The 22,149-nt window shown below is 36.1% G+C and overlaps 2 protein-coding genes across 2 annotated transcripts; one reads left to right on the forward strand and one right to left on the reverse strand.

The window, feature by feature from the left end:
• Positions 1-53: 53 nt before the first annotated feature.
• LOC135075078 (deoxynucleoside kinase-like) lies at positions 54-6,370 on the reverse strand. The gene is made up of 5 exons (XM_063969429.1): positions 6,269-6,370; positions 5,763-5,941; positions 5,433-5,685; positions 4,611-4,765; positions 54-746 (listed from the first exon to the last, which is right to left on the reverse strand). The coding sequence occupies exons 1-5, from the start codon at positions 6,303-6,305 to the stop codon at positions 570-572; spliced, it is 801 nt and encodes a 266-aa protein (XP_063825499.1). The 5' UTR covers positions 6,306-6,370; the 3' UTR covers positions 54-569.
• A 4,330-nt stretch (positions 6,371-10,700) lies between these two features.
• LOC135081031 (protein disulfide-isomerase A6 homolog) lies at positions 10,701-21,019 on the forward strand. The gene is made up of 8 exons (XM_063975786.1): positions 10,701-10,856; positions 10,943-11,136; positions 11,400-11,624; positions 13,270-13,422; positions 15,095-15,304; positions 16,789-16,943; positions 18,698-18,856; positions 19,934-21,019. Exons 1-8 carry the CDS (start codon positions 10,835-10,837, stop codon positions 20,088-20,090), a joined length of 1,275 nt encoding a protein of 424 aa, XP_063831856.1. The 5' UTR covers positions 10,701-10,834; the 3' UTR covers positions 20,091-21,019.
• Positions 21,020-22,149: the final 1,130 nt, after the last annotated feature.

The raw sequence follows: 22,149 nt of genomic DNA on the forward strand, positions 1-22,149 counted from the left end.
TACCAATACCATTCTAGTACTTTACTTTCAGGAAAAAATAAAAGAACTCCATATATTATTGTCAGAAAACAACATTTATTTAGCATAATATATCAAGCTACACTTCATACATTATTTATTTCAGCGAGTACTACCAACTACCTAAGTAGGTAAGTATAGGCACTGAATTAAATCATAGGACATTACAAATACAATTTATAAATGCGTTGCCTTATTTGAACCGAAATCTTAATCAATAAGATGGTGTCCATACACTTTGTTTTTGTAACCTTAATTAAAAAAATATCTTGAGAAATCAAATTTAAATTACTATGTAATTTGGTCAATTATATTAATATTTCACTGGGTCCAAACCCACTCAAATGGTCTTAGTTAGACCTTAAAGCTTGACACTGCAAGATGTCCATAAATACTATCCATTTATGTGATCATTTACTATTTTCACTTACTTACTCACTAAACACCCTTCAACCATAATAAAGTCAGGTAAATTAGATTGATCTATAAGAAATAGAAGTCATACAGTCAATACAAAGGCAATGCTTTGTAAAAAGGTTGATAGTTTGGTGTTATAATCTTAGCTGTGGAACAATCTTTATAGGGGAACTGTGCATGGGTTTCTTAGGACTAAGTTTGCTGGGTGATCTCATAACCACATCAACAGCCTTTCTGAGAATCTGGTGCTCACTCTTTTTGTACTCTTCTGTGATTTGGGAGAGGTCAAGATCTGCATCCAACATCAGCACCTAAAAAATAAGAGGCTCATTATTATAATGGCATGTGTGGGTTTAAGGTACATTAAGTTAACTTTAATTAATATGAAACTATTAGTTAACATTTACATTTCAACAAAACTTTTTCCAAATTGAATGAAGATTGAATTATTACATTACATTACTCATACTCATAAGAACATTCCACAAGATAAAGTTCTTATAACTGGGTTAACCTCGTAAGTCCTGTGTTTTTTCAACAGCAGTATTCATATCTGCCGGATGTACTATACCAAGTACAAACTAAGAAATGTGCTTCAGACCGAGATAAAATATTGACGGTTTTACATAGTTTTTTAAGTGTTACCTTATGTTTTGTATTTTTTACTGTAAGTTAAGCATCTTTAGCACCTGTTTTAAAAGAAAAATATTGAAAATAGTTTGTACTCCTGTAAGTACGTTAGGCTTTTTATACAGTGTAAAAAAATAATAATATTAAGATAAAGGTTTTATTTATGTATTAAAAATAAATCATTTTTTTCTTCTAAACACTTAAGTAAGCAATAATTATAAAATTCAGTCTTTAAGACAAAATTATTTGGCCTTAGCGTTTTATATGCAGAATTTCACCAAAATTATTTTTTTCATACTAATATTTTTGGGATTTTTTAAAAAGCCATAAATTCAAATGTTATGAAATTTTGTAGGTAGATTGAAACAACATTAAGCTATAAAAAAAATTAAAACATTTTTTGAAAATTGGTATCTGTATAAAATATATATTTATTTTTGTTTAATGGAAACGGACGACAATTAGGACGAGCTGTCTTTGAAAATTAAATTCAAATTAAAAAAATAAAATTAAGTTTAGCATTTTATACGTAAAAGTAAGCTCTTGAAGTCAAATTTCAAATAAAAAAAGAATGATGGACATAGCTATACTATGAAAGAAATTACATAGTAATGAACATTGAAGAAAAAAAAACGCTAATTTCATACCTAATACAAATTTCATACATTTTTTTGTGTAACTAATGCTAACGTACTATATCAAGTACAAATTATTTTGACCGATCATGAACCTCTTAAAATACTAAATTTCTTTTTAAATTTTGTTTAATTTACAAAAACTATCATTTATATTTACTGATACATTTAAAAAACAAGACAAAAAACCAAAGATTACTTTGATATAAACAGATAAACTATCTTCGTGCCAGCCGGCAATCCGACCCCGTGACCATTTTACGAAAAAATGACACTGACACTGACAGTTGACGTTACCTGTCCAGTGTTGCCAACTTAGTGGATTTTCCACTAAATCTGGTGGTTTTGACTTACCTACTAGCGGACAAATATGGGTTTTAGTGGCTAGTGGATTTATCTAGTGGAATTTAAGAATTAAGGCTTTTTTTTTCTTAAACATTGGAACAACGATTATATGGTCCACTCGTATCGTTTTTGGAGTTTAATTTCATCGTGCAGGCAACACTGTTCGAGCTAGCGAGTAAAGCAGGGTGTGGAAACTTCCATACAACGGTCATCGAAGTGAAACTTGCTTCCAAACAGCGACATCGGTGAATAAATTCAAATACTTTTTAACTACCCTAAAACGCTCTAGATGTCGCTGCTCCTGTTTCCTTCATATTTTCATTTTTTTCTTAATTAAAATATATTTGAGAATATTGTTAATTACAATGTGAAAACTTTTTTTAAATGAAATTAATTTGTTTTAATTTAAAACTGAACATTGACATTTTTGTTATAATTTACATAATAGAGTAGTAGAAATTACTATTTAACATATGGCAACTTTGTTTTTCCTCCAAAATGGCCGGTGTTGTTTTTGTTATGTTAAATGCATTCTTGTTTTCTTAGCCATCATTTAAGTTTTCTGTGGCCCTATTAAAGTATTGAAGAGTCGTCGAGTCAAATTCAAGTTCATTCCTTCGTACCTGCTGCTGTTCTGGTTCATCGGAGTTTTGTTCGTTCCTTCGTGAATCGCGAAGAAACTTTCTGTTATGTTCACAAGTGATCTGAGTTTTCTCAATGTGCAAATGCTTTTTTAGTGTTGTTGAAAACTTTGCGAAAAGACGCTTTTGGTGTATAATATTATGTGTGTTCATAAATAAAGTAAAATTATTAAATTCAAAAGTTTTTGTTTACTTATTTGCATTTCCATGTGCAATGTAGAATTTTTCCAAATCCATTGTTTTGAAAATAATACAATACGTACACCATAAAGATAAATATTTTCAAAATAATGGATTTGAAAAAATTCTACATTGTACAAATCATAAAAACAATAATTCTTTGAAGGTTATGAGGGCCTATGTGTGCGTGAACTGTGTGTATGTGTGCGTGGACTTTATGTATGTATGTGTGCGTGTACTATGTATGTATGTGAGCGTTACGTACGTAGGTTAAGTACAGGGAATTTAACACCAGGCTGTCAATTAGTAGGCTCAAAAATTTGACAGAGAGGGTTCTCTATTTCCTATGTATTACTTTTCTCTATGGAGTAAAGAGACCTAAGAAAAATGACAATAAATTATTATCGGGGATTCCCTGAGTTCCCTTTCCTAAAGTCGCAATTTTCGTTCGCGCTCATTGTGTTGGTGGCTTAGATTAATAAAACGTTGGTGGTTTTGACGGTTTTGTTTCATGTTTCGTCATTGATAACTATGCCAAAACCACAGTATACGCAAAAGTTTCGGGATTCTTGGTAATAAATCTTAATAAATATATCTTAAAAATATTGTTTTATTTCAAAATGACCACAAATCTGCCAGACAAAAAAATAGTGGAAAATTTAGCGATTTTTACGATGGTGCGATTTTTATTAGTGGATTTCTGGTGATTTTAGAGGTCAATTCTGGTGGGGAGCTTGATACTTCGTTGGCAACACTGTACCTGTCTAACATGGCGGAATTGACCATAGAGTATTGAATGAGTATGGTCGTATCATTTTTGCCATTGTAAAAAAACTACCCGGTAAATGGGGAAAGAAAAATTTGTACTTGGGTAAGTACATTGGGCAGTTACTCTTGCTATGTAGTTTAAATGTCAGGTCTGAACTACTATCCTTCTTCTTCTTTTCGTGTCGACAACAAACCTACACAGTGTCAGCCCAAAACTCCGCCACAAGAGTATCCTTAATATGTACTTGTACAAGTACGCGGGGACTTACGAGGTTAAATAGTTTGTGTGCCAAATAGGTTTGTTCAGATGACTTAGATTAATAAAACCTAGATAGATAGTCAGTGCACGAAAGGTGAGGCAGATTTTAGTGAGCCAGAATGGCTTACTCGTAAACGTCACATGAACTGTCAAAGTGAAAAATTGGTAAACACGTCCGACGAATTTTAATTAATTAAAACGGTTTGTGCTGTGAAAGGGTGTCTAAAATACATCAGAAAAACGAAAGAAAGTGACCAGTGTTACATTTCATAAGTAAGTACTACAATTCGACGCGTATTTTGCTTGAATTTAGCTTTCAAAAATTAAATACGGGAATGATACCAGTAACAAGATTTATTTCCCAATTGTTCGCCGTACAAATACACTTCCTTTTTTTATGAAATCGAGACTTTTAAGTCGATTTATTTTATTGTTATTAGGTAGGTACTTTGAATTAAATAAATAAGTAAGTACATGATGCGTTTTGTTTTTGTTAATTATAAAATAATTAAAAACGTATTAAAAATTTCCCTACTTTCGGGAAAATCGCCTTCACTGTCTACACTCCCTAACAAAATTGACACTAATGACATAAGATTTTTGCCTCACTCTTGACGAAGCGTTTGTATGAAGACTATCCATCTAGGTTTTATTAATCTAAGTCAGATGATAACTGATGTCACACTTATAATATTAAACAATGGATGGTATACTTACAGGAGCTGGACATTCCCCAAGAGTTCTATTTATCAGCCAGTCTTCGTGCAATCTGTGCAAGTCTTCAATGTAGGACAGCGGAACACACTGCTCTTCGGAACGAGCTCGCTTCTTTATTCTCTCATGCACAATAGATGGTGTGGTTTTAAGGTATACTGAAATGCATAAAATTGGTGTTAAAAATAAAATTGAAACTATTACTAGCTTTTGCCCGCGGCTTCACCCGCGTGAAATTTAGTGTCACAGACTGGCATCAATTATAGCCTATATGTTAATCTGGGTTACAAACAAAATAAAGATAAAGTTTCAACAAAATCCATTCAGTAGTTTTTGCGTGAAAGAGTAACAAACATCCAGCCATCCACACAAACTTTCACATATACAGGGTGTTAGGTAAATGGGTATATGAGCCAACACTAGCCCATGTTAACACGGTCATATAAATGGTATGGTAGAGTCAGAAATTTGATAACATCATTTTGTTTATTTTTATTTTCATACAAAATAAATTTTATAAAATCTGATTTGTATGAAAATTAAAATAATTAAAATGAAGATATCAATTTTCTGACTTCACCATACCATTTATATGACCATGTTAACATGGGCTAGTGTCGGCTCATATACCCATTTACCTAACACCCTGTATAATATTAGTAGGATATTTTACACGTCAAAACAGGTTCTTCTGTTATCAATAATACTCATACATTGATAAAGATAGGTCGGTCTACTTAATTTAATGATATCAAGTGAGCCAAAAATGTGCACAATATTGATTGCACATTTTGGCATAAAACTATGTTGATAATGCTATAATACCTATGAGATCAGCTTCAATAGGTATCTGGTGTTGAATGAACCGGAACCACTCGTCGAGCACAGCGAACTCGGCCGGATGCAGGGTGCCGCTCCGCATCATGTTCTCCACGAAGCAGTACCGGGCGCTGAACAGAGAGCGCTCCATCAGCTTCACGGGCGTCGGCGTGGGGCGCCGGTGCATGTCCAGCATCGTCAGAGACACGTACGACTGGAAGGTCATCGCCCATTTGGCTGGGTCCTTGTACATCAGATCCTGAAAACATGGGAAAAATACCACTATTAACCCTGAAACTACAGCAAAATTGATTGATTACACGGTCATACACTTACAAGTAGATTCCATCCTTTGAGATTGCGCCATTCTTCCACTGGCTCAGTCAGCAGTGTGATGTCTTCAAACTGTCTAAAATGTTCGAGAAACGTTGTTTTTCCACTTCCTATATTGCCCTCGACGAAAACAGTGAAAGGTTTCGCGTTCATTGCACTCATTTTGCTAAATGATCTCTGGGCTGAAACGATTTCACTGGTTTTAGATACGATAAAAACACTTCACTTTGCTTGCCACTACAGCACTGAATGCTATGCTATTATTTTCTCGAGTCAATTACAACAGGGGAATTCCTGCCCAAGTGAAGCCAAGCTGCTGAATCTGCTGATGCTAAGTTTGTGCCACTGGAAAGGCGATAAATAAAAATCCCCAGCCAGTGTGCGTACGTGCACCCAAATGACAATAGTAATTTCCCGCCTAAACTGCCCCCAAAATTAGGTTTACCGAAATTACAAGGCGCGAAAGCTCTCTGTCATTATGACAGTTAAAGAATAATAAATACAAGTACCTCTAAAACATACTGTAATTAAACGACCCTTGAACATTACGTTTATCTTGTTATTAATTTTAGTTTTTTCTTACATATCAAGAAATGTTTAATAACCTTTAAAACTAACAAAAATTCTTGTAAATACAAAATTAAACACACGCATGTAACCACAAACAAAACCAAATTCTGTCAATGTCATGTCCTGTTGTCTTTCTTTCTTTTTTTTCCTCAACAACCGCTTGGTTGCAGCAGTAACATTTTTTAACTTTAAATAGTTTTCCATACTTAGTGAATCGCGACATGCTTTTTCGGCATCTTTTCTTTTTTTAATAGCCGCCGTGCATTCTGGATCCCACCAAGGCGGTGAGGGTAATTTATTGTTGGCAACATTTTTACGTTTAAAAACTGCATCAGCTGATGATTGAATGGCTGACACTAAGCTGTCAAATGAGTTATTGAGGTTATCTTTACAAACTTTCGGCAATAACTTGACTTTCTGCTCAACAGATATGCTAAATGAATACCAATCACAATTGTTTAGAATATATTTACGCAAGGGAGGAAGTGGATCTACAGAACGGTTGTTCTTTGGTAACGTAATGACAATCGGAACATGGTCACTACCATAAGTGGATGATAAACATCTCCAACTCAGACTCAAAGATAGCGTAGGTGAACAAAGTGAGATATCGACAAAACTTAAAGATTGGCCGGGACAGGGTCTCCTTGTTGCTGAACCATCGTTTAAAACGCACAGATTTAACTCGTCTATAAGCTCCACAAGATCACTACCAAATGAATCATTGACTGGTGCACCCCAAAGAGAATGGTGTGCATTAAAATCACCTAAAATTAACACAGGCGCAGGAAGAGATAGGATTAAATTTCTTAAAATCGGAATAACAGATGAATCTTTGCAAGAAATGTATACAGACAGTACTGAAATATCCCCAATTTTTGCAGCTACTGCATTCAAGTGATTATTATTGTAGGAAGGAAGTGCTAGTGATGTAAATAAGTAATGTTTTTTAATCAGTAGAGCGGCACCACCCCACCCATCATCTCTGTCATCTCTCAAGACTGAATAGCCACGAACTCTAAAGTTATAGCCTGGCTTCAGCCAGGTTTCAGAGACAGCTATGGCAAATGGCTGGTGTTGGTTAATTAATGTAATGAGTTCAATTGTTTTAGACGAAATGCTTCTACAATTCCACTGGAGGATTTGATCCATTTTTGATAATGTTATAAATAGAGACTGACAAGTTGTTAATTAAAGAAATGGCAACGGAGTACGGTAATGCAGAGTTAACTATAATATTAATCAATGAAGACAGCAGATTATTTAGATCCTGAGAGGAGACAGAGTGAGAGTCCCCTGCAGATGAGGGCTCAGACAAGAAACCACAACCATTTTGTGGAGATGGAATATGATCAATTAAAGACTCGTGTGCTTTCTTGTCATAGCCTGGTGGGAGCTGAGTAATTCTTTTCCTATTTATAAAAACTGTCTTTTTGTATGAATTTTGTTCTGTTACAGGTTTTGAAGGTGAAGGTGATTTGGGAGAACTAGCTGTGACATCTGAGTATGACTTAGTGAATGGAAACTGTTTAGAGGCTTCTAGATATGATACTGTGTTAACTGACATATAATGCTTTATGTTTTTTTGTCGTATAAATTCGGGACAGGTTTGTTCATTTGCTTGATGTTTCCCTGCACAATTAATGCAGGAAACATCTGTCTCGTCGCAATTAGAGCCTGAGTGGTCCCCGGTGCATTTAAAGCACCTGGGTTTCAAAGTCAAAGTCAAAGTCAAAATTTCTTTATTTGTTTGGACTAATAAATAGTTCTTACAAATCGTCATTTTGCTCTTAAGGAGCCTCTACATGTCTCATAATCTTTTTACCCTACCAGCGCTTCGAGACCAACATTTGGCAAGTGCTGAGAAGAAGCGCCGCAACAAACTCAGTCACCACTGTCTGCCGGTTAATATAAATAAATAGAAATAGTAGTAGTAGGTACATTCGATTCAGGAGCAGTTCACTGAATTTACCATGCATTCTTGTATGGTGTATCTTATAAGAATGGGTATACAAGATTGCGTGGTATATTAAACAAGGTAGTGACGTGCTAATATCTAGACTTACATATTAAGATACTAGTAGAAATGACTCGCATACATAAATTTGAATAACTTGGATTGACCAGTCCCCGAAAGCAGCGCCTGTTCACAGACATGACGAGTGAACCAGCCATCGCTTCACTCGACCATATTAGAGGGAATGTAACGACCCGCCTCACTACGCCACCACCCCAGAGACATTTTAGTGAGAATGACAATTCCAAGTTATCTCTTTAAAATAAAAAACTAATAATAAAGCTAAGTAACAGTCCAGATTGAGAAGCATGACACTATAACATTTGAGAAATTATTATGAGTTTATACATTACTTTTCATTTTAATTCTTTTTAGTGCGAGCATGAGAGGACCATAATCCTACTCCCAGGATGACTTATCATTAAGAAAATCTCGAGTTGTATAATAGGCTTTTTTAAGCATGTGATCTTTAACTATATCTTTAAATTTATTATACGGTAGCTCTTTATATTTATCAGGGACTTTGTTATAAAAATGGATACCTTGTCCCATAAAAGAGGCAAACACTTTATTAAGTCTAAAAGCGGGTATAGCCAATTTATTTTTATTTCTAGTGTTAATTTGGTGAATATCACTTTTCTTTTTGAATTCAGTAATATTTTTTTGAATAAATAGAATACAGTTTAAGATGTATTGTGAAGCGGCCGTGAGAATGCCAATTTCTTTAAATAATTCTCTAAGGGATGCTCTTGCTTTCATTTTATACAAGTATCTTATCGCACGTTTTTGCAAAATAAATATTGTTTCAAAATCTGCAGCTTTGCCCCATAGCTTGCTTCTGCATTGAACCCTGGTATGTCCAAAACGACAACAGTTAAAACACTGAATTGTTGGGAATATGTACTGGTCAACAGGCAGTGAGGAAAAAAAGGAATAAATTCGGGGAGGAAGAGCTTGACCATCGAATGTAAGGACTACCGTCTGAGTGGGCAACCATTTAGGGCCTTCAAGTGATGTAACTTTGCGGCTAAGCCGGCGAGACCGAATGATTGGACCAAAGCCTTCAGGAACTCTTAAATTTCCTACAATCTCTTCATGCGACCATTCGCAGGGAATGCCTTTGACAATGCCCATTTTGGTGATATTGTATGTTGGGATAGATAAAACATAATCATGTAATATAATTGGATTACACAAAAATGAGTTTGCCGCACCAGGTGTTTTGAATGTCACTGCCAATCGATTTCGCCCTATTCGTTTAATGCCATCATCCAAAATATTTTTTAAATTATTTCTGAATAGAAAATTCCCAAATTTGATGGGGTGAAGAGTGGAGCCAGAGTTGGGAGTTTCTTTTTGTTGGACATGTACCAGAAAAGGACCTGCATCCTGATCCTGGTAATTGTTTCTGCCTATTATATGGTTATTCTGTTGAGAATGTTGGATTACCGGAGCTGGAGGAGCTTGCGTTAAAATTTCTTGAAAAGCAGTGGTAATGTGCATTTTAGGAGAGGATTTGGTCTTTAATAAATGTTTGTTAATTTTTTTCTGAGTTTTTCTATTTGTTACTAGTTTAAATGACTCAAATTCTTTTACATGTTGGTTAGATATGAAATTATCAGCCTCTATTAAGGTCAATAAAGGATTGGACTGAGATTGTGGAGTGGCTGGGGGAGGATCAGGGTCAGGAGCTGGTTCCGTCTCCATAGTTTATAAATATGCAAATGGACTTACCCCTATATAATATATACACTAATCACACTAAATTACTAATTTACAACAATTTTTTTACAAAATATACACAAACTAACAATAAAATACGAATTAAATAAAAACAGATAGACCGCCCTTTTCAACTTCCCGCCAAAAAAGCAGCCGTCCTGTTGTCACTTTTCAAAACAGATAAAAAAAACCATAGACTAAGATTCGTTCAAAAACCCAATTGCGGCATTTATGGCGCAGGTACACTATGCGCGAAATATATCGAGACTGTATTGTCTGTATTGTAGTCTCGTAGTCTCGCTCGCCCATACTTTGGGGTGCGTGTATTATTCGTCTTGTTAAGTGAACTTTATTATAATAATCAAGAGTGCAAATTACAATTTTCTTCTTCTTTCTTTTCTCAGTTTTACAATGCACGCGTTATAATACGAGTATTGTTATATTGTGTGGTTGCATGAGTGGCAGTAAACCAGTAAACACGCGTTTCGAACTTCGATTATACATCATCGACGATTCCGTCGAAACACCAAAACGAGTAAGTAGTGTACGCCGGCCTTAACGATACATGAACCGATATCTCATCCCACTAACGCGGCAAACTTGAATTCACCAATAGCATGACTCCACGAATCCATTGACAATTTTGACTGCCGAAAAGATTGACGTGTTTATTTCACGGCTGTTTGTTCAATTTTGCGAAAAGGGCTCATTGAAAAAGCCGGTACCACTGATTGAACGTAGCATAAGATAGAAATAATCACACAATATGCTGCGAACGCTTTATCTAGGTGAGTTTGAATAACATCAAATTATACCGTGAGGTTTCTTGATAACTAATTTAATTTTGCAGAACTAATTTGAACTTGTGTTTTAGGTGTTTTATTGTGTGCTGCCGGGTCACTGGCCCTGTACGACTCTTCGTCTGACGTGATAGAATTAACGCCCAATAATTTTGATAAACTAGTCCTCAACTCAGATGAAGTATGGATAGTGGAATTTTATGCACCTTGGTGTGGTCACTGTAAGAACCTGGTACCCGAATACAAGAAGGCCGCGCGAGCACTCAAGGTATTACACCATCAAGTTATTTACCTATAAGTTCATATAAATTCCTCCCTGAAGGGTTTTTATTTAGAAATCTTGTTAATTTTACACCTTATCTGTAATAGGTGTTTCAATATGATAAGCCATAAATTAAGAAGTTATAATCATTCTGATTAGGCATATACTGTTACCAGCCTAAAAACTAAGTCAGTTAACTATAATTAGCCAGAGCATAACATTTTAAACACATGTAATTTTCTGCTCATCCACATTGATATCTTTTACAGGGTATAGTCAAAGTAGGAGCAGTAAATGCAGATGAACACAAGAGTTTGTCACAGAAGTATGGAGTCAAGGGCTTCCCAACTATCAAGATGTTCACAGGCAGCAAAAACACACCATACCAGGGTCAGAGAACGGCAGAAGCATTTGTGGACGCTGCCCTCAAGGCTGCCAAGGACAGGGCCTACGATAACCTCGGCAAAAAGTCTAGTGGCTCATCCTCAGACAAGGTAAAAATCATGAAACAACTAAATGAATTGCTTAGAAAATATCCTTTGAAATTTAAAGGATAATTTTATTTAGACATACCATGTAAGATCTCAACTACGTAAACTATGAAGTGATATATCAAATGTAAAATTAATTTTCTATGTCATATATTTTATTTAAATAGCAGAAAAAGGTGTATGGCCATTCTATCCCATGGAAAATAGTGAAAACCAATGCAGTTAAGAAGCAACTTATTCGGACTGGTGTTACTTTCCCCCTTGAAAAATCTAAATTAGAAATGCTACAGTCTAATCTATTTCGTAGAAGATTGATTGATGATGAACCAATTAAATTAGTCAAAAGTCAATACTTAACTCGTAAGAAAAAACATGGGAATAAACGCCAAAGATACACATACAATTTTATATGAAAACTTCAGAATCATGTAATTTTTCTAACATGTTGATTTTATAGAATTATTATAATATTGTTTAGAATTTTATTTTAATTAAATAAACTTCCTAATTGAAGTTTTTCTAGTTAATAATAATGTGTATGTAGTTCATTGACATTTGACATGGTTTCTTATCTTATGTTTTCTCTGAACATAGCATAGTGATCCATCTGTTTTGGTAAATATCTTACACATAATTTTATAAACTTTATCATAATTAGGTTTATAGTTCTAATACAGTGCATTTTTAGTTTGACTTGGAACTTAAAAATTTGAATATTGGGCAATTTCCTAGATACCTCAGGGCAGGGTAATTTTTGAAACACATGTTCATACATCATAGCATTTTATTTATTGTTTTCTACAAAACTACACAATCAAAAATCATATCATTCACAAAAACATAACAGAAAGATGGACATAACATAATACAACATTAGAAATTAGAATGTATGTATGTGTATAGAAATTAAAATATATTTTATGTTTAAAAGAGTAGGTGGTGATTGATGTATACAGCTTTTTTCGTGGAGGCGATCATCGCGCCACTCCCACGTGTGGCCCACGCGTCCTTTCACTGCCGAAATAATACTTACGTTTTCGCTTACTATTGGGACACGTCACTCTGACCTCTATTATAGGATGCCCATTCCCCTATTAGTTTTAATAATGCAACGTCATAAAGCAGTCTTTGTTCATGTTGAATTTACAGCTATAAATAATATTTTATTGTGTTTCTTCAAGACGCAATATGTTCGAACATTATGCAGTATAGCTATGTATGAGCTAACATAATACAACCTTCTCACAATCGCCACTGAAAATGTATCGCGATATTTTTATGTATTTACGTTTTTATGGCGTAGACTATTTCTCCTATGACTTTCATGTTTTTTTTTTTATTTCATACATATTAAGAAATCTTTATTAATCCTGAACTGAATACTGGTCAGGTTGTTCTGTACTGGTGTAGGTACTCCATCCATACTACCATTCCAACCACCATCTTAACTTTTATGAGATCTTACTAGAGTTATTCTCCCTGTTTAATCAAACTAGTGAAGGTAGGGAAGGTCCAGGAATGAGCAAATCATTGGACATGGAAGGGTTTCTTCTGCTATTACATTAATTTTACTAAATAATGGATAACATGGAGGTGTAGATTATAGCTATTGTTATTTTTATATTATTTTATTCTCTTCATCTTGCAGTCTGATGTCATTGAGCTGACGGACAGCAACTTCAAAGAACTGGTGCTGGACAGCGAAGACCTCTGGTTGGTTGAGTTCTACGCCCCATGGTGCGGCCACTGCAAGAACCTGGAACCACACTGGGCTAAGGCAGCCACTGAGCTGAAGGGCAAGGTAAGCCATCATTATGTCCCTTTGGACAGTCAGCGCCAAGTAGTTCGTAACATTTAGGCGCATTAAGGCTAATTCTCATTATAAACACTTCTCATTTTGGCAATACTCACTTGGGCTACTTCTCATTAGGGCTTCTTTACTTTTACAACCAGAGTGGCCAAAAAGTTGATAATAACAAAGATGTGTTGCGAACTTGTTGGCTAATTTGGGTGTCACGAACTATTTGACGCTGACTGTAGAAGTTAGTTGCCGAAAAAAAAACAGAACATCAGAATAAAATGATGGTGAGATTGTTTTACTACTTTAAATATGAACATTGTATAAAACGTTTATTACCAAGCAGTATACATTTAAATTTTAAGTAAATCATTATTTCCCATTATAGCAAAATGGATTGGATAATTTATGATCTGTTCTCTGATTAACTATCAGCCACCTAAAAACCACCTATGTAAAAAGACTAAAAGAACACTTACTAGGGGACAAGTCCCGGTTATTTTGATAAGGGACCTGGGTAACGATCCCCCTTTATCAACATCACTAACAAAACTTTTTTATTTTGCTCTTATCTTAACGGTACAATGCTCACGCGTCTGATAAGTAAGCTTGTGCATTAAAACTAAAAATTAGTATCAATAAATAAAGAAGTTGTTTCAAAAAGCCAACTAGTTTTACAAACTCACTTTCATTACGGTTATTGACATCGAGTGTGGCGACCTAAATATGACAAATTTTCACGTTCCTGGCAATATTCCAGTGACGCGACAGAAAGTGGATATTAGATGCCTGAACTAAACTGTTGCATATGTAAACAACAATAATTAATGTTCTCGCTAAAAATATTGTATGATATTTATTTCACACTTGGGTCCCCTAATCTAACGTTGGAACAGCAGGTGGCACTAGCAAAACATACCTAATAATATATTTTTAAGGAGGGATAGATATCTGTTACATTTTTATGCAAAATCTATTCGACGAATTATTAAATACATAGTTATAGCTTAATATCAAAATATCACATAGGCTATTATCACTTTGACTTAGTTACTTTTTTAGGAAAATTACGCCGACGAAATCGCGGGCAAAAACTAGTAAACCAATCATGACGAAATCGGGAACAAATTCTAGTAATCCAATAACTATCAGCAAATATAAGCTTGCCTTTGATGAAACTTATTGCACCTCTTATGCTTCAACCAGACCAACGCGTGCAGATCGCCATCGCCGACGCGATCGTAGGCCAATGACCTGTCAATTGCCTATGATACGGCGATAAATAAATAAATCATTTATTTGCTCAGAAACATGGTAACAAAATGGTCGATAGAAAATGTCAAGTCCAACATGTTTTGTCCAGGGTAGGCATGCAAATTTTACAAAATTAGAATCTACATATTAATAACAATAATAAATTAATTAAAAAATTGAAGTCACACAAATCAATCACTCAGAAATTCTTTGACAGTATAAAAACATTTATCAACTAACCATTCATAAAGACATTTTTTAAATTGGTTTAATGCAAGTCAGTGATAGAGTCTGGAATTTTATTAAAAACTTTAATGGCCATTATAAAACATCTGCTGGCGATCTGCACGCGTCGGTGTGGTTGAAGCATTACCAATTCCGACTATTATTCTATCAAATTCTCACCACTACTTCCTTCCAGGTGAAGGTTGGCGCGCTAGACGCGACAGTCCACCAGGAGATGGCCGCCCGCTACCAGGTGCAAGGCTACCCGACCATAAAGATGTTCCCGTCGGGCAAGAAGACCAGCGACTCGGTGGAGGACTACAACGGAGGCCGGACATCCAGCGACATCGTCGCGTGGGCCCTTGACAAGGTTGCCGAGAATGTGGCGCCGCCGGAAATTATTCAAGTATGTTCCATGATGCGACCGGAGTTGAGATTCTTATTATAGGAGGCCAAGATTAACTTAGGTCGCTGCACCATCTTATGTTCCATGATGGATATGGATCTATGTAATAGATTGATGTTCTTTATTGGTTACTACATGAAAATGTAAGGAATGCAAAAAAAAGGTAGACGCTATAGTCAGGAAGCGGTCTCTTCCAGATAAATAAGAGGACACTTAAAAAAATAAATAAAAACGCTGTCAGGAAAAATTTGCTAGTTAGGAAAAGTTTTTGGTCAAAGAATTAAGACAGCAAAAGTCTCAACGTTTTCCGCTGGACCTGGAAATAATTAAAATAATTTTAAAGGTAGGATCTGTCTTTCTTGGGATTTCTTTCATTACCTTTGCCCCAGTACCTTTTTCTTGGTCGTTCCACAAAAACTTTACGTGGATCACGTTACATTGTTGGTCCAAGATCTGTCCAAAACTAATATGTTTGGAATATTAGCTCCAAGACTATAATTTTGATACGAATAATCAATCAATTTGCCTGCCTGCTCAAGGCAGCGTCAACCTTCAACTAGCCGCAATCAAAACAATGTTTATACATCTTCAATAAACAAACTACTGCTAACAATAAATATTATATTGTTTTCGTTTCTTCTATTCTATGTTTAAACAAACTTGCACAACACAGTGGCAGTAAATGGTTCATGATGTGTATAATCGGTCCAGTAGGCCCTCAACTGAAGCAAGAAATTGTAATATTAGGTTTCGATTTGCGTTAAGTCGTAAAACTTATCACAGTTCTAGTAACGTTATGTATGTTTTGGTTTTGTAACATGCGTTACATTATGCTGCTATGTTTATACTCACGCCTAATAATTTAAAATGAGATTAACGACGTTGATAATTTTGCTAAACACATGATTTAAGTAAATGAGGCACCAAAGGAAGAGAATGAAGTTCATGCAGTAGGCCTGGGATGCGCCCCTAGGGTTGCCAGGTCCAAAAACCAAACCAACCAAAGCCGGACTCTGTGCTTCATTTGTCCGGCCAAGCCGGACAGACAATATTTGCCAAGACCGTAAAAAGCCAAACAGTCCGGCTAAAGCCGGACACCTGGCAACCCTATGCGCACCATGATAAATTGAATATTTATCGTGGCATTTTATCGATTTTATGTGATAAAACCATCCATTTGACGTCTAAAATCATCGATTCAAACGATTGTGTCGTGACGTCAAGTGGCAAAAATTGGAACTAATAATATCTTGACAATGACATAGCTGGGGTGGGACGCGACTGTTCAGTGTTGGACAACTATGTGATTTTATCTCGGCGCGCATCCTAGCGCGGCTGGATTCGATTCCCAGGTGGGGTGGGCACACATAGTGTTAAGACTTCATACGGCACTAGCCTCATATTATGTAGCCACTAAAATTCTAACCTTATTTATTTACCACAAGGTCGAAAATCAATGTTTGAATCATCCTTTTTCCTTCCAGGTGGTGAATGAAGAGACTATGAAGGCTTGCAGCGCGGCGCCGCTGTGCGTTGTATCAGTGCTGCCTCACATCCTGGACTGCAACGCGGCGTGCCGCAACGGATACTTAGACGTGCTCGCGCGCCTCGGCGACAAGTACAAGAACAAGATGTGGGGGTGAGTGCACCACAGATAGGGTTGCCAGGCGTCCGGCTTTAGCCGGACATGTTTGGCTTTTTAGGGACTTGTCCGGCCAAATATTGCCTTGTCCGACGTGTCCGGCTTTTGTTAGGCTTTTTATTTGGTTGCCGCGCAAGGCGAAAGTCGAGCCACAGAATCATATGAAGCGCACGCATCAGAATGTTGGTTAGCAACCGATGATGATAGTACTCATGAGCTGACACTAATTGCATGTCCGGCTTTTAGGGTAAAATGTCCGGCCAAATGAAGCACAAAGTCCGGCTTTTGTGATTTTGGACCTGGCAACCCTAACCACAGACAATTTTTTTTTTTGGGCTTGGGAAATGTGGTAGTTGACACCATTTTAGGTTAGCTTTAACCCTCGCTGTACGAGGTGGGGTGTGACACACCCCAGCCCTTTAAAAATAGCCACAATTTTAAAAATTTGCAAGTGCTGAATTTGAAATTCTCAGTAGCTGGAATTATGACACTGCTGCTTCGATTAGCGTTGCAAAATTAGTCCAGCGGTGACTACCAACTGAGTTACATGCCTTTAAAGTGCGTGTGGGTGTCACACACCCCACCTGGTACGGGACGTTGTTAAAAAGTTTTTAAAAAATCTAACAGTTTTGGTGTAATTTATATATTTTTAGCTTTGTCAATTGAATAAAATTCAATACAAATATTATTTTTCGTGATTTTTACGGTATCTGAAATTTTCAAGCACTTTTAGTCAAATGAGATGACTTTTAGTGCGAATCTGGAAGTTTAGTACTGAGATCCGAAGATGTATGTGAACATACACTTATGGGCTACAATTTATACTTGGTGATACAATTTATGGGCTACTGAAATGGAATAACATATTTTATAAATAAATAAAATTGTTACGCTCCCATTTTATGCATTGAGCATACTCATTTTCTTTCATCAGAATTATGGTAAATTGAAAACCGATGATCAAAACAAATTTATACCCTTCCAGTTTTTAATTTACTTTTAAATTATAAGTAAATACTTGTACTTTGTTAAATAAAAACGGTTGTCATAATTAAAGGCACTAATTAAAAATTATACACAGGAAACTGATTCCTAAATTACAAGAACAACGGAAATTGTGTCTTTTTGTTTTTTTATGATAAAAATGTTATAATACATATTTTCAGCTCAGAGCATTTCTTAAACCTAATTAGCATACGTAAATAATCAATATTAAATATTAAATTCCACCTAAAAAAATGTTGTATGAAAATTTTATCACTTTGTATATTGGGGTGTGTCATACCCCACCTGGTACGGGACGTAACTTTTAGTCACCTCGTACACGGAGGGTTACTGAGTCAATACCTGAGGTACGGGAGGGGTTACATTGACATAATTATGACGTGATAGAGCATAAAAATCTGAAGGCGATTTGAAGTCTCGCTGACGTTTGGCCGTCACAAAAACCCTACCGTGCCGCTTCCATACCTCAGGAACTGACTTAGTTAAGCGCTAAATTGTATTTCTATACCAAATCTATATAAAAACCGTGTTTTAACAGCTGAATCTACCCTGTTTCCTTAATGTCTGCATATTTCTATCTTTGTCGTGAAGTATACCTGGGTATGATTTACCCCGTAGATACCCCTCTTTAAACGTAGACAGGGGGGAGTTGTTCCTATTCTACTCTGCCAGAATCATATGACTGTGCAGTCCTACAGTAGATTACCTGAAGATGATAAATGATATAACCGACTATTTTATTCCAGATGGATTTGGGCTGAAGCGGGCGCGCAGCCTGCCTTAGAAGACGCTCTTGAACTCGGCGGCTTCGGTTACCCGGCGATGGCGGTGGTCAACGCCAAGAAACTCAAGTTCTCCACGCTTCGCGGCTCCTTCTCAGAGAATGGCATCAACGAGTTCCTCAGGTTTGTTTAGAATGGCATCGTTTCAGCCAAAGGACGTCCACTGCTGGACAAAGGCCTCCCTCAAATATTTCCACGACGACAGGTCCAGTGCTGCTAGCATTCAGGTGCTTCTCGTGACCTGCACTAGATACTAGATCAGTCTTTCCCAAAGTGGGCGATAACGCCCCCTTGTGGGCGCTGCAGGCTTAAAGGGGGGCGGTAAGAGACCCCGAAAAAAAATAGGACGTTGTGTAGAGGCTTGGGAGGCGTCATTTACTAGGAGGACTCTTAGACACCGACTGAGCACTCGACACTCGACTACAAATGGGGGCGCTAAAAAGAATTTATTCTCAAAGTGGGCAGTAGATAAAATAAGTTTGGGAACCGCTGTACTAGATCGTAGGTCACTTTGGTCACCTTTGGAAGGTTTTCTTACTGGAGATCTCTTCTGTTCTAATAACTATCATGAAAGGCCTCTGTTTGTTGAGACTAAAAGTACGGACTACGGAAACAAGGTTATTTCGAGGATAATATACCTTGTATCGCGACCGGACGGCCACTTTAATTATCAGCGTGATTATTGCCCAGCTTAATACGCATTAGTAAAACAAATAAATTGTCATTTCCGTCAATTGGATGCAATTACAACGTGATCAATGGACCGCTGCCATCTGTTTACACAAATCACGATGTGATCAACCGCGACTCAAATGACATGACATGGTTGGCAAACCGCGTCATTACCCCATTAAACTTGGAATTATTGTGTAACGAACAATATAAGGTGAAAAAAATGTAGTATAAATATAGGGTCAATATTGAAATCTAAAAAAAAAACACCATTATTACCTTTACATTACTTATCTGAAATTATGCCACTGCTGAATAAATATATGCTCAATGATTACAGTTAGGGATGAAGTGAACCACTCATAAAAGGAAACGTTCTTGGTAACGCTGATCGCTCGGCGCCGACGCTTCATACATTTTGGCTGTCAGCGCCGACGGTCAGCGTGCGTCAGCGCGATACTAAAACCGGCCTAACTGTCATTTCTTCCTTGAAACCAATCAAAAACTAACCAATCCTCTTCATTACAGAGATCTGTCGTTCGGTCGCGGCCAGACGGCTCCAGTGAAAGGCGCTGAAATGCCTAAGATCTCCGCCACCGAGCCCTGGGACGGAAAAGACGGCGAGTTGCCGCCCGAAGAGGACATCGACCTCTCCGACGTAGACCTCGAGAAGGACGAGTTATAAGTCAAACGCCTCCGAGCTTCAGTTTCAAGTCTGATTTAGGTTTAGATTTACAGGTGTGAGGCGACCTCCAAAAGCTTGAGAAAATAACTGCTAATCAAAAGGACGCTATGTGAGTGGGTCGGCAGTACTTACAATGTCTGTGTAGGTTTTTATCCCTAATAGTCATCTATTCACACCGGGAATATCAATTATCAATGAAGTTTTACCGTCTGACTGTGCCCAATGATGCCGACCCGCTTGTGTTTAATTAACGTCTCTAACACAAATTAGCATTATTGGCTTTGCTAAGATCTTTTTTTTTCCGAAAGTAATTTATCGCTATCGATGTAATTTATACTCACAACTACTTGTTTACCGATAGAACGGCGCCTATACTTACATTGTGTTTAACAGCGCCGTGCGGGTTTTAACATGGAGAGCTACCTACTTTGGCGTCAACGAATGTGTTGCGCATATCATAGCATAGGTTTCAATAACTATACCTAACGTTAAACAATCAATTCTATGCAAATTACAGGCAATAATATTCCAGCTAGTAGATTCAGCGATACATAATTTTATCTAAGGTTTATTTTTATAGGATATTTATTATGAAATACCTTTATTTGAAAATCACAATGTTGAAACGACTATTTTTCGCGACATTTTTTTATGTAATATTTTCTGTATAATGTGTATTGTATTGTATGCAATGATGATGAATGATTATTGGTGTTTTCTTAAGGAGCGTAATATCATTAAAACTTTTGTATTATAGTATGCAACTTAGAATATCTCAAATTATTTATTAAATTGAACTTTGGTGAGAATTTAGGTAGATATTAGCTGGCAATTCTTCCAATAAATACTGTACCTTAATGCATTTATAGGAAAGCCATATTTGGAAACGTTTAACATTGTAAAAACATCCCAATAAACTTTTACAATTACTACTTGTGTTTATCACATAAAAAATCCTTTTACCTAATTAATACACAAACAACATTAACATTAACTACATTAAAGATTATATTTTTAGTAAAAATACAGATAGCTGCACTTTTAATTGTCGTATTAAAATTTTGGCTATCTAATATGACTACATACAAAATTGGCATTAATTAATTGTCACATTATTTTCTCTAAAACTTTGGTGACAAATAACAAGAGAAATAAATGATTATTTTAAATAAAACTAAGTATCTTTTAGCAGAATAATCCTATCTGATTGTGATAGCTAAAGATTTTCGGTAATTCTACACTCAACTCGGAACTACTATGCGTCATTCTAACACACCTGTTTACTGAGAAGCAGGTATAAAAATCTGTAACAGGATAATATGCCTTTAAAATGAGTCGTAAACAAGCTAAGACAATATTCCAAAAACCCCATTACCATAATAATATGAGGAAAAACCTACTTTTAAACTTTTGCTATACAGGCAGACAGTTAACATTGGTTAACATGGAATTCGAATCACCTTGTGAGTCGTTAGCTTTTTGTGTCAGAAATGAATGAAAGAATTCAAATTTTTTACAGACTTTAAAAAAGGAGGAAGTTCTATGTTGACTGTATCTTTTTTTTTCTTGTTTTGTGTTTTCTGAATTGTTATTTATGGGCTACACAGCATACTTTCATTAATTATTATTACAATGCTTCGGCGATTTTGCGACTAGTAATATTAGAGGAAAAAAATTCTTGCAGCATACACTTTGTATTATAATAAGTCTACACATGCCTCTGTCGGTATTAACTGTTCTGGGAAAGTTCAAAAGTGAGTATACAGTCATAAAGTAAAATAAGTAGGTACCTACTTAACATTCTTAGTGCCCGTCCTAGTTTCTGAGTTTAGAGGACATACGATTTTAATCGTCGTAACGCACGCGATAAGCACGAAGCTGCATCTGTAAATGTACCTACAGATAAAGAAGCGTTATGCAACAATAGTCATTATTTAACTGGTTGAAAAACTAAGATGTTAAAACCACTTCAAGCATGACTCGATTAATCTTCCGGTTGGTCTGTCGCGAGGTCATTATACGCTCAATCAAGATAAGAAAAATCATAATTACATCTAAT

This window comes from Ostrinia nubilalis, chromosome 1 (assembly GCF_963855985.1).
Source record: "Ostrinia nubilalis chromosome 1, ilOstNubi1.1, whole genome shotgun sequence".
Lineage (NCBI taxonomy): Eukaryota > Metazoa > Arthropoda > Insecta > Lepidoptera > Crambidae > Ostrinia > Ostrinia nubilalis.

Coding starts and splice junctions, on each gene's coding strand:
- LOC135075078 (XM_063969429.1), bottom strand. CDS start 6,305: ATGTTCAAGGGTCGTTTAATTACAGTATGTTTTAGAG. Junction 5,686..5,762: donor TCAAAGGATGGAATCTACTT/GTAAGTGTATGA, acceptor CCATGTTTTCAG/GATCTGATGTACAAGGACCC. Junction 747..4,610: donor TTGGGGAATGTCCAGCTCCT/GTAAGTATACCA, acceptor CTTATTTTTTAG/GTGCTGATGTTGGATGCAGA.
- LOC135081031 (XM_063975786.1), top strand. CDS start 10,835: ATGCTGCGAACGCTTTATCTAG. Junction 15,305..16,788: donor CGCCGCCGGAAATTATTCAA/GTATGTTCCATG, acceptor TTTTCCTTCCAG/GTGGTGAATGAAGAGACTAT. Junction 16,944..18,697: donor TACAAGAACAAGATGTGGGG/GTGAGTGCACCA, acceptor ATTTTATTCCAG/ATGGATTTGGGCTGAAGCGG.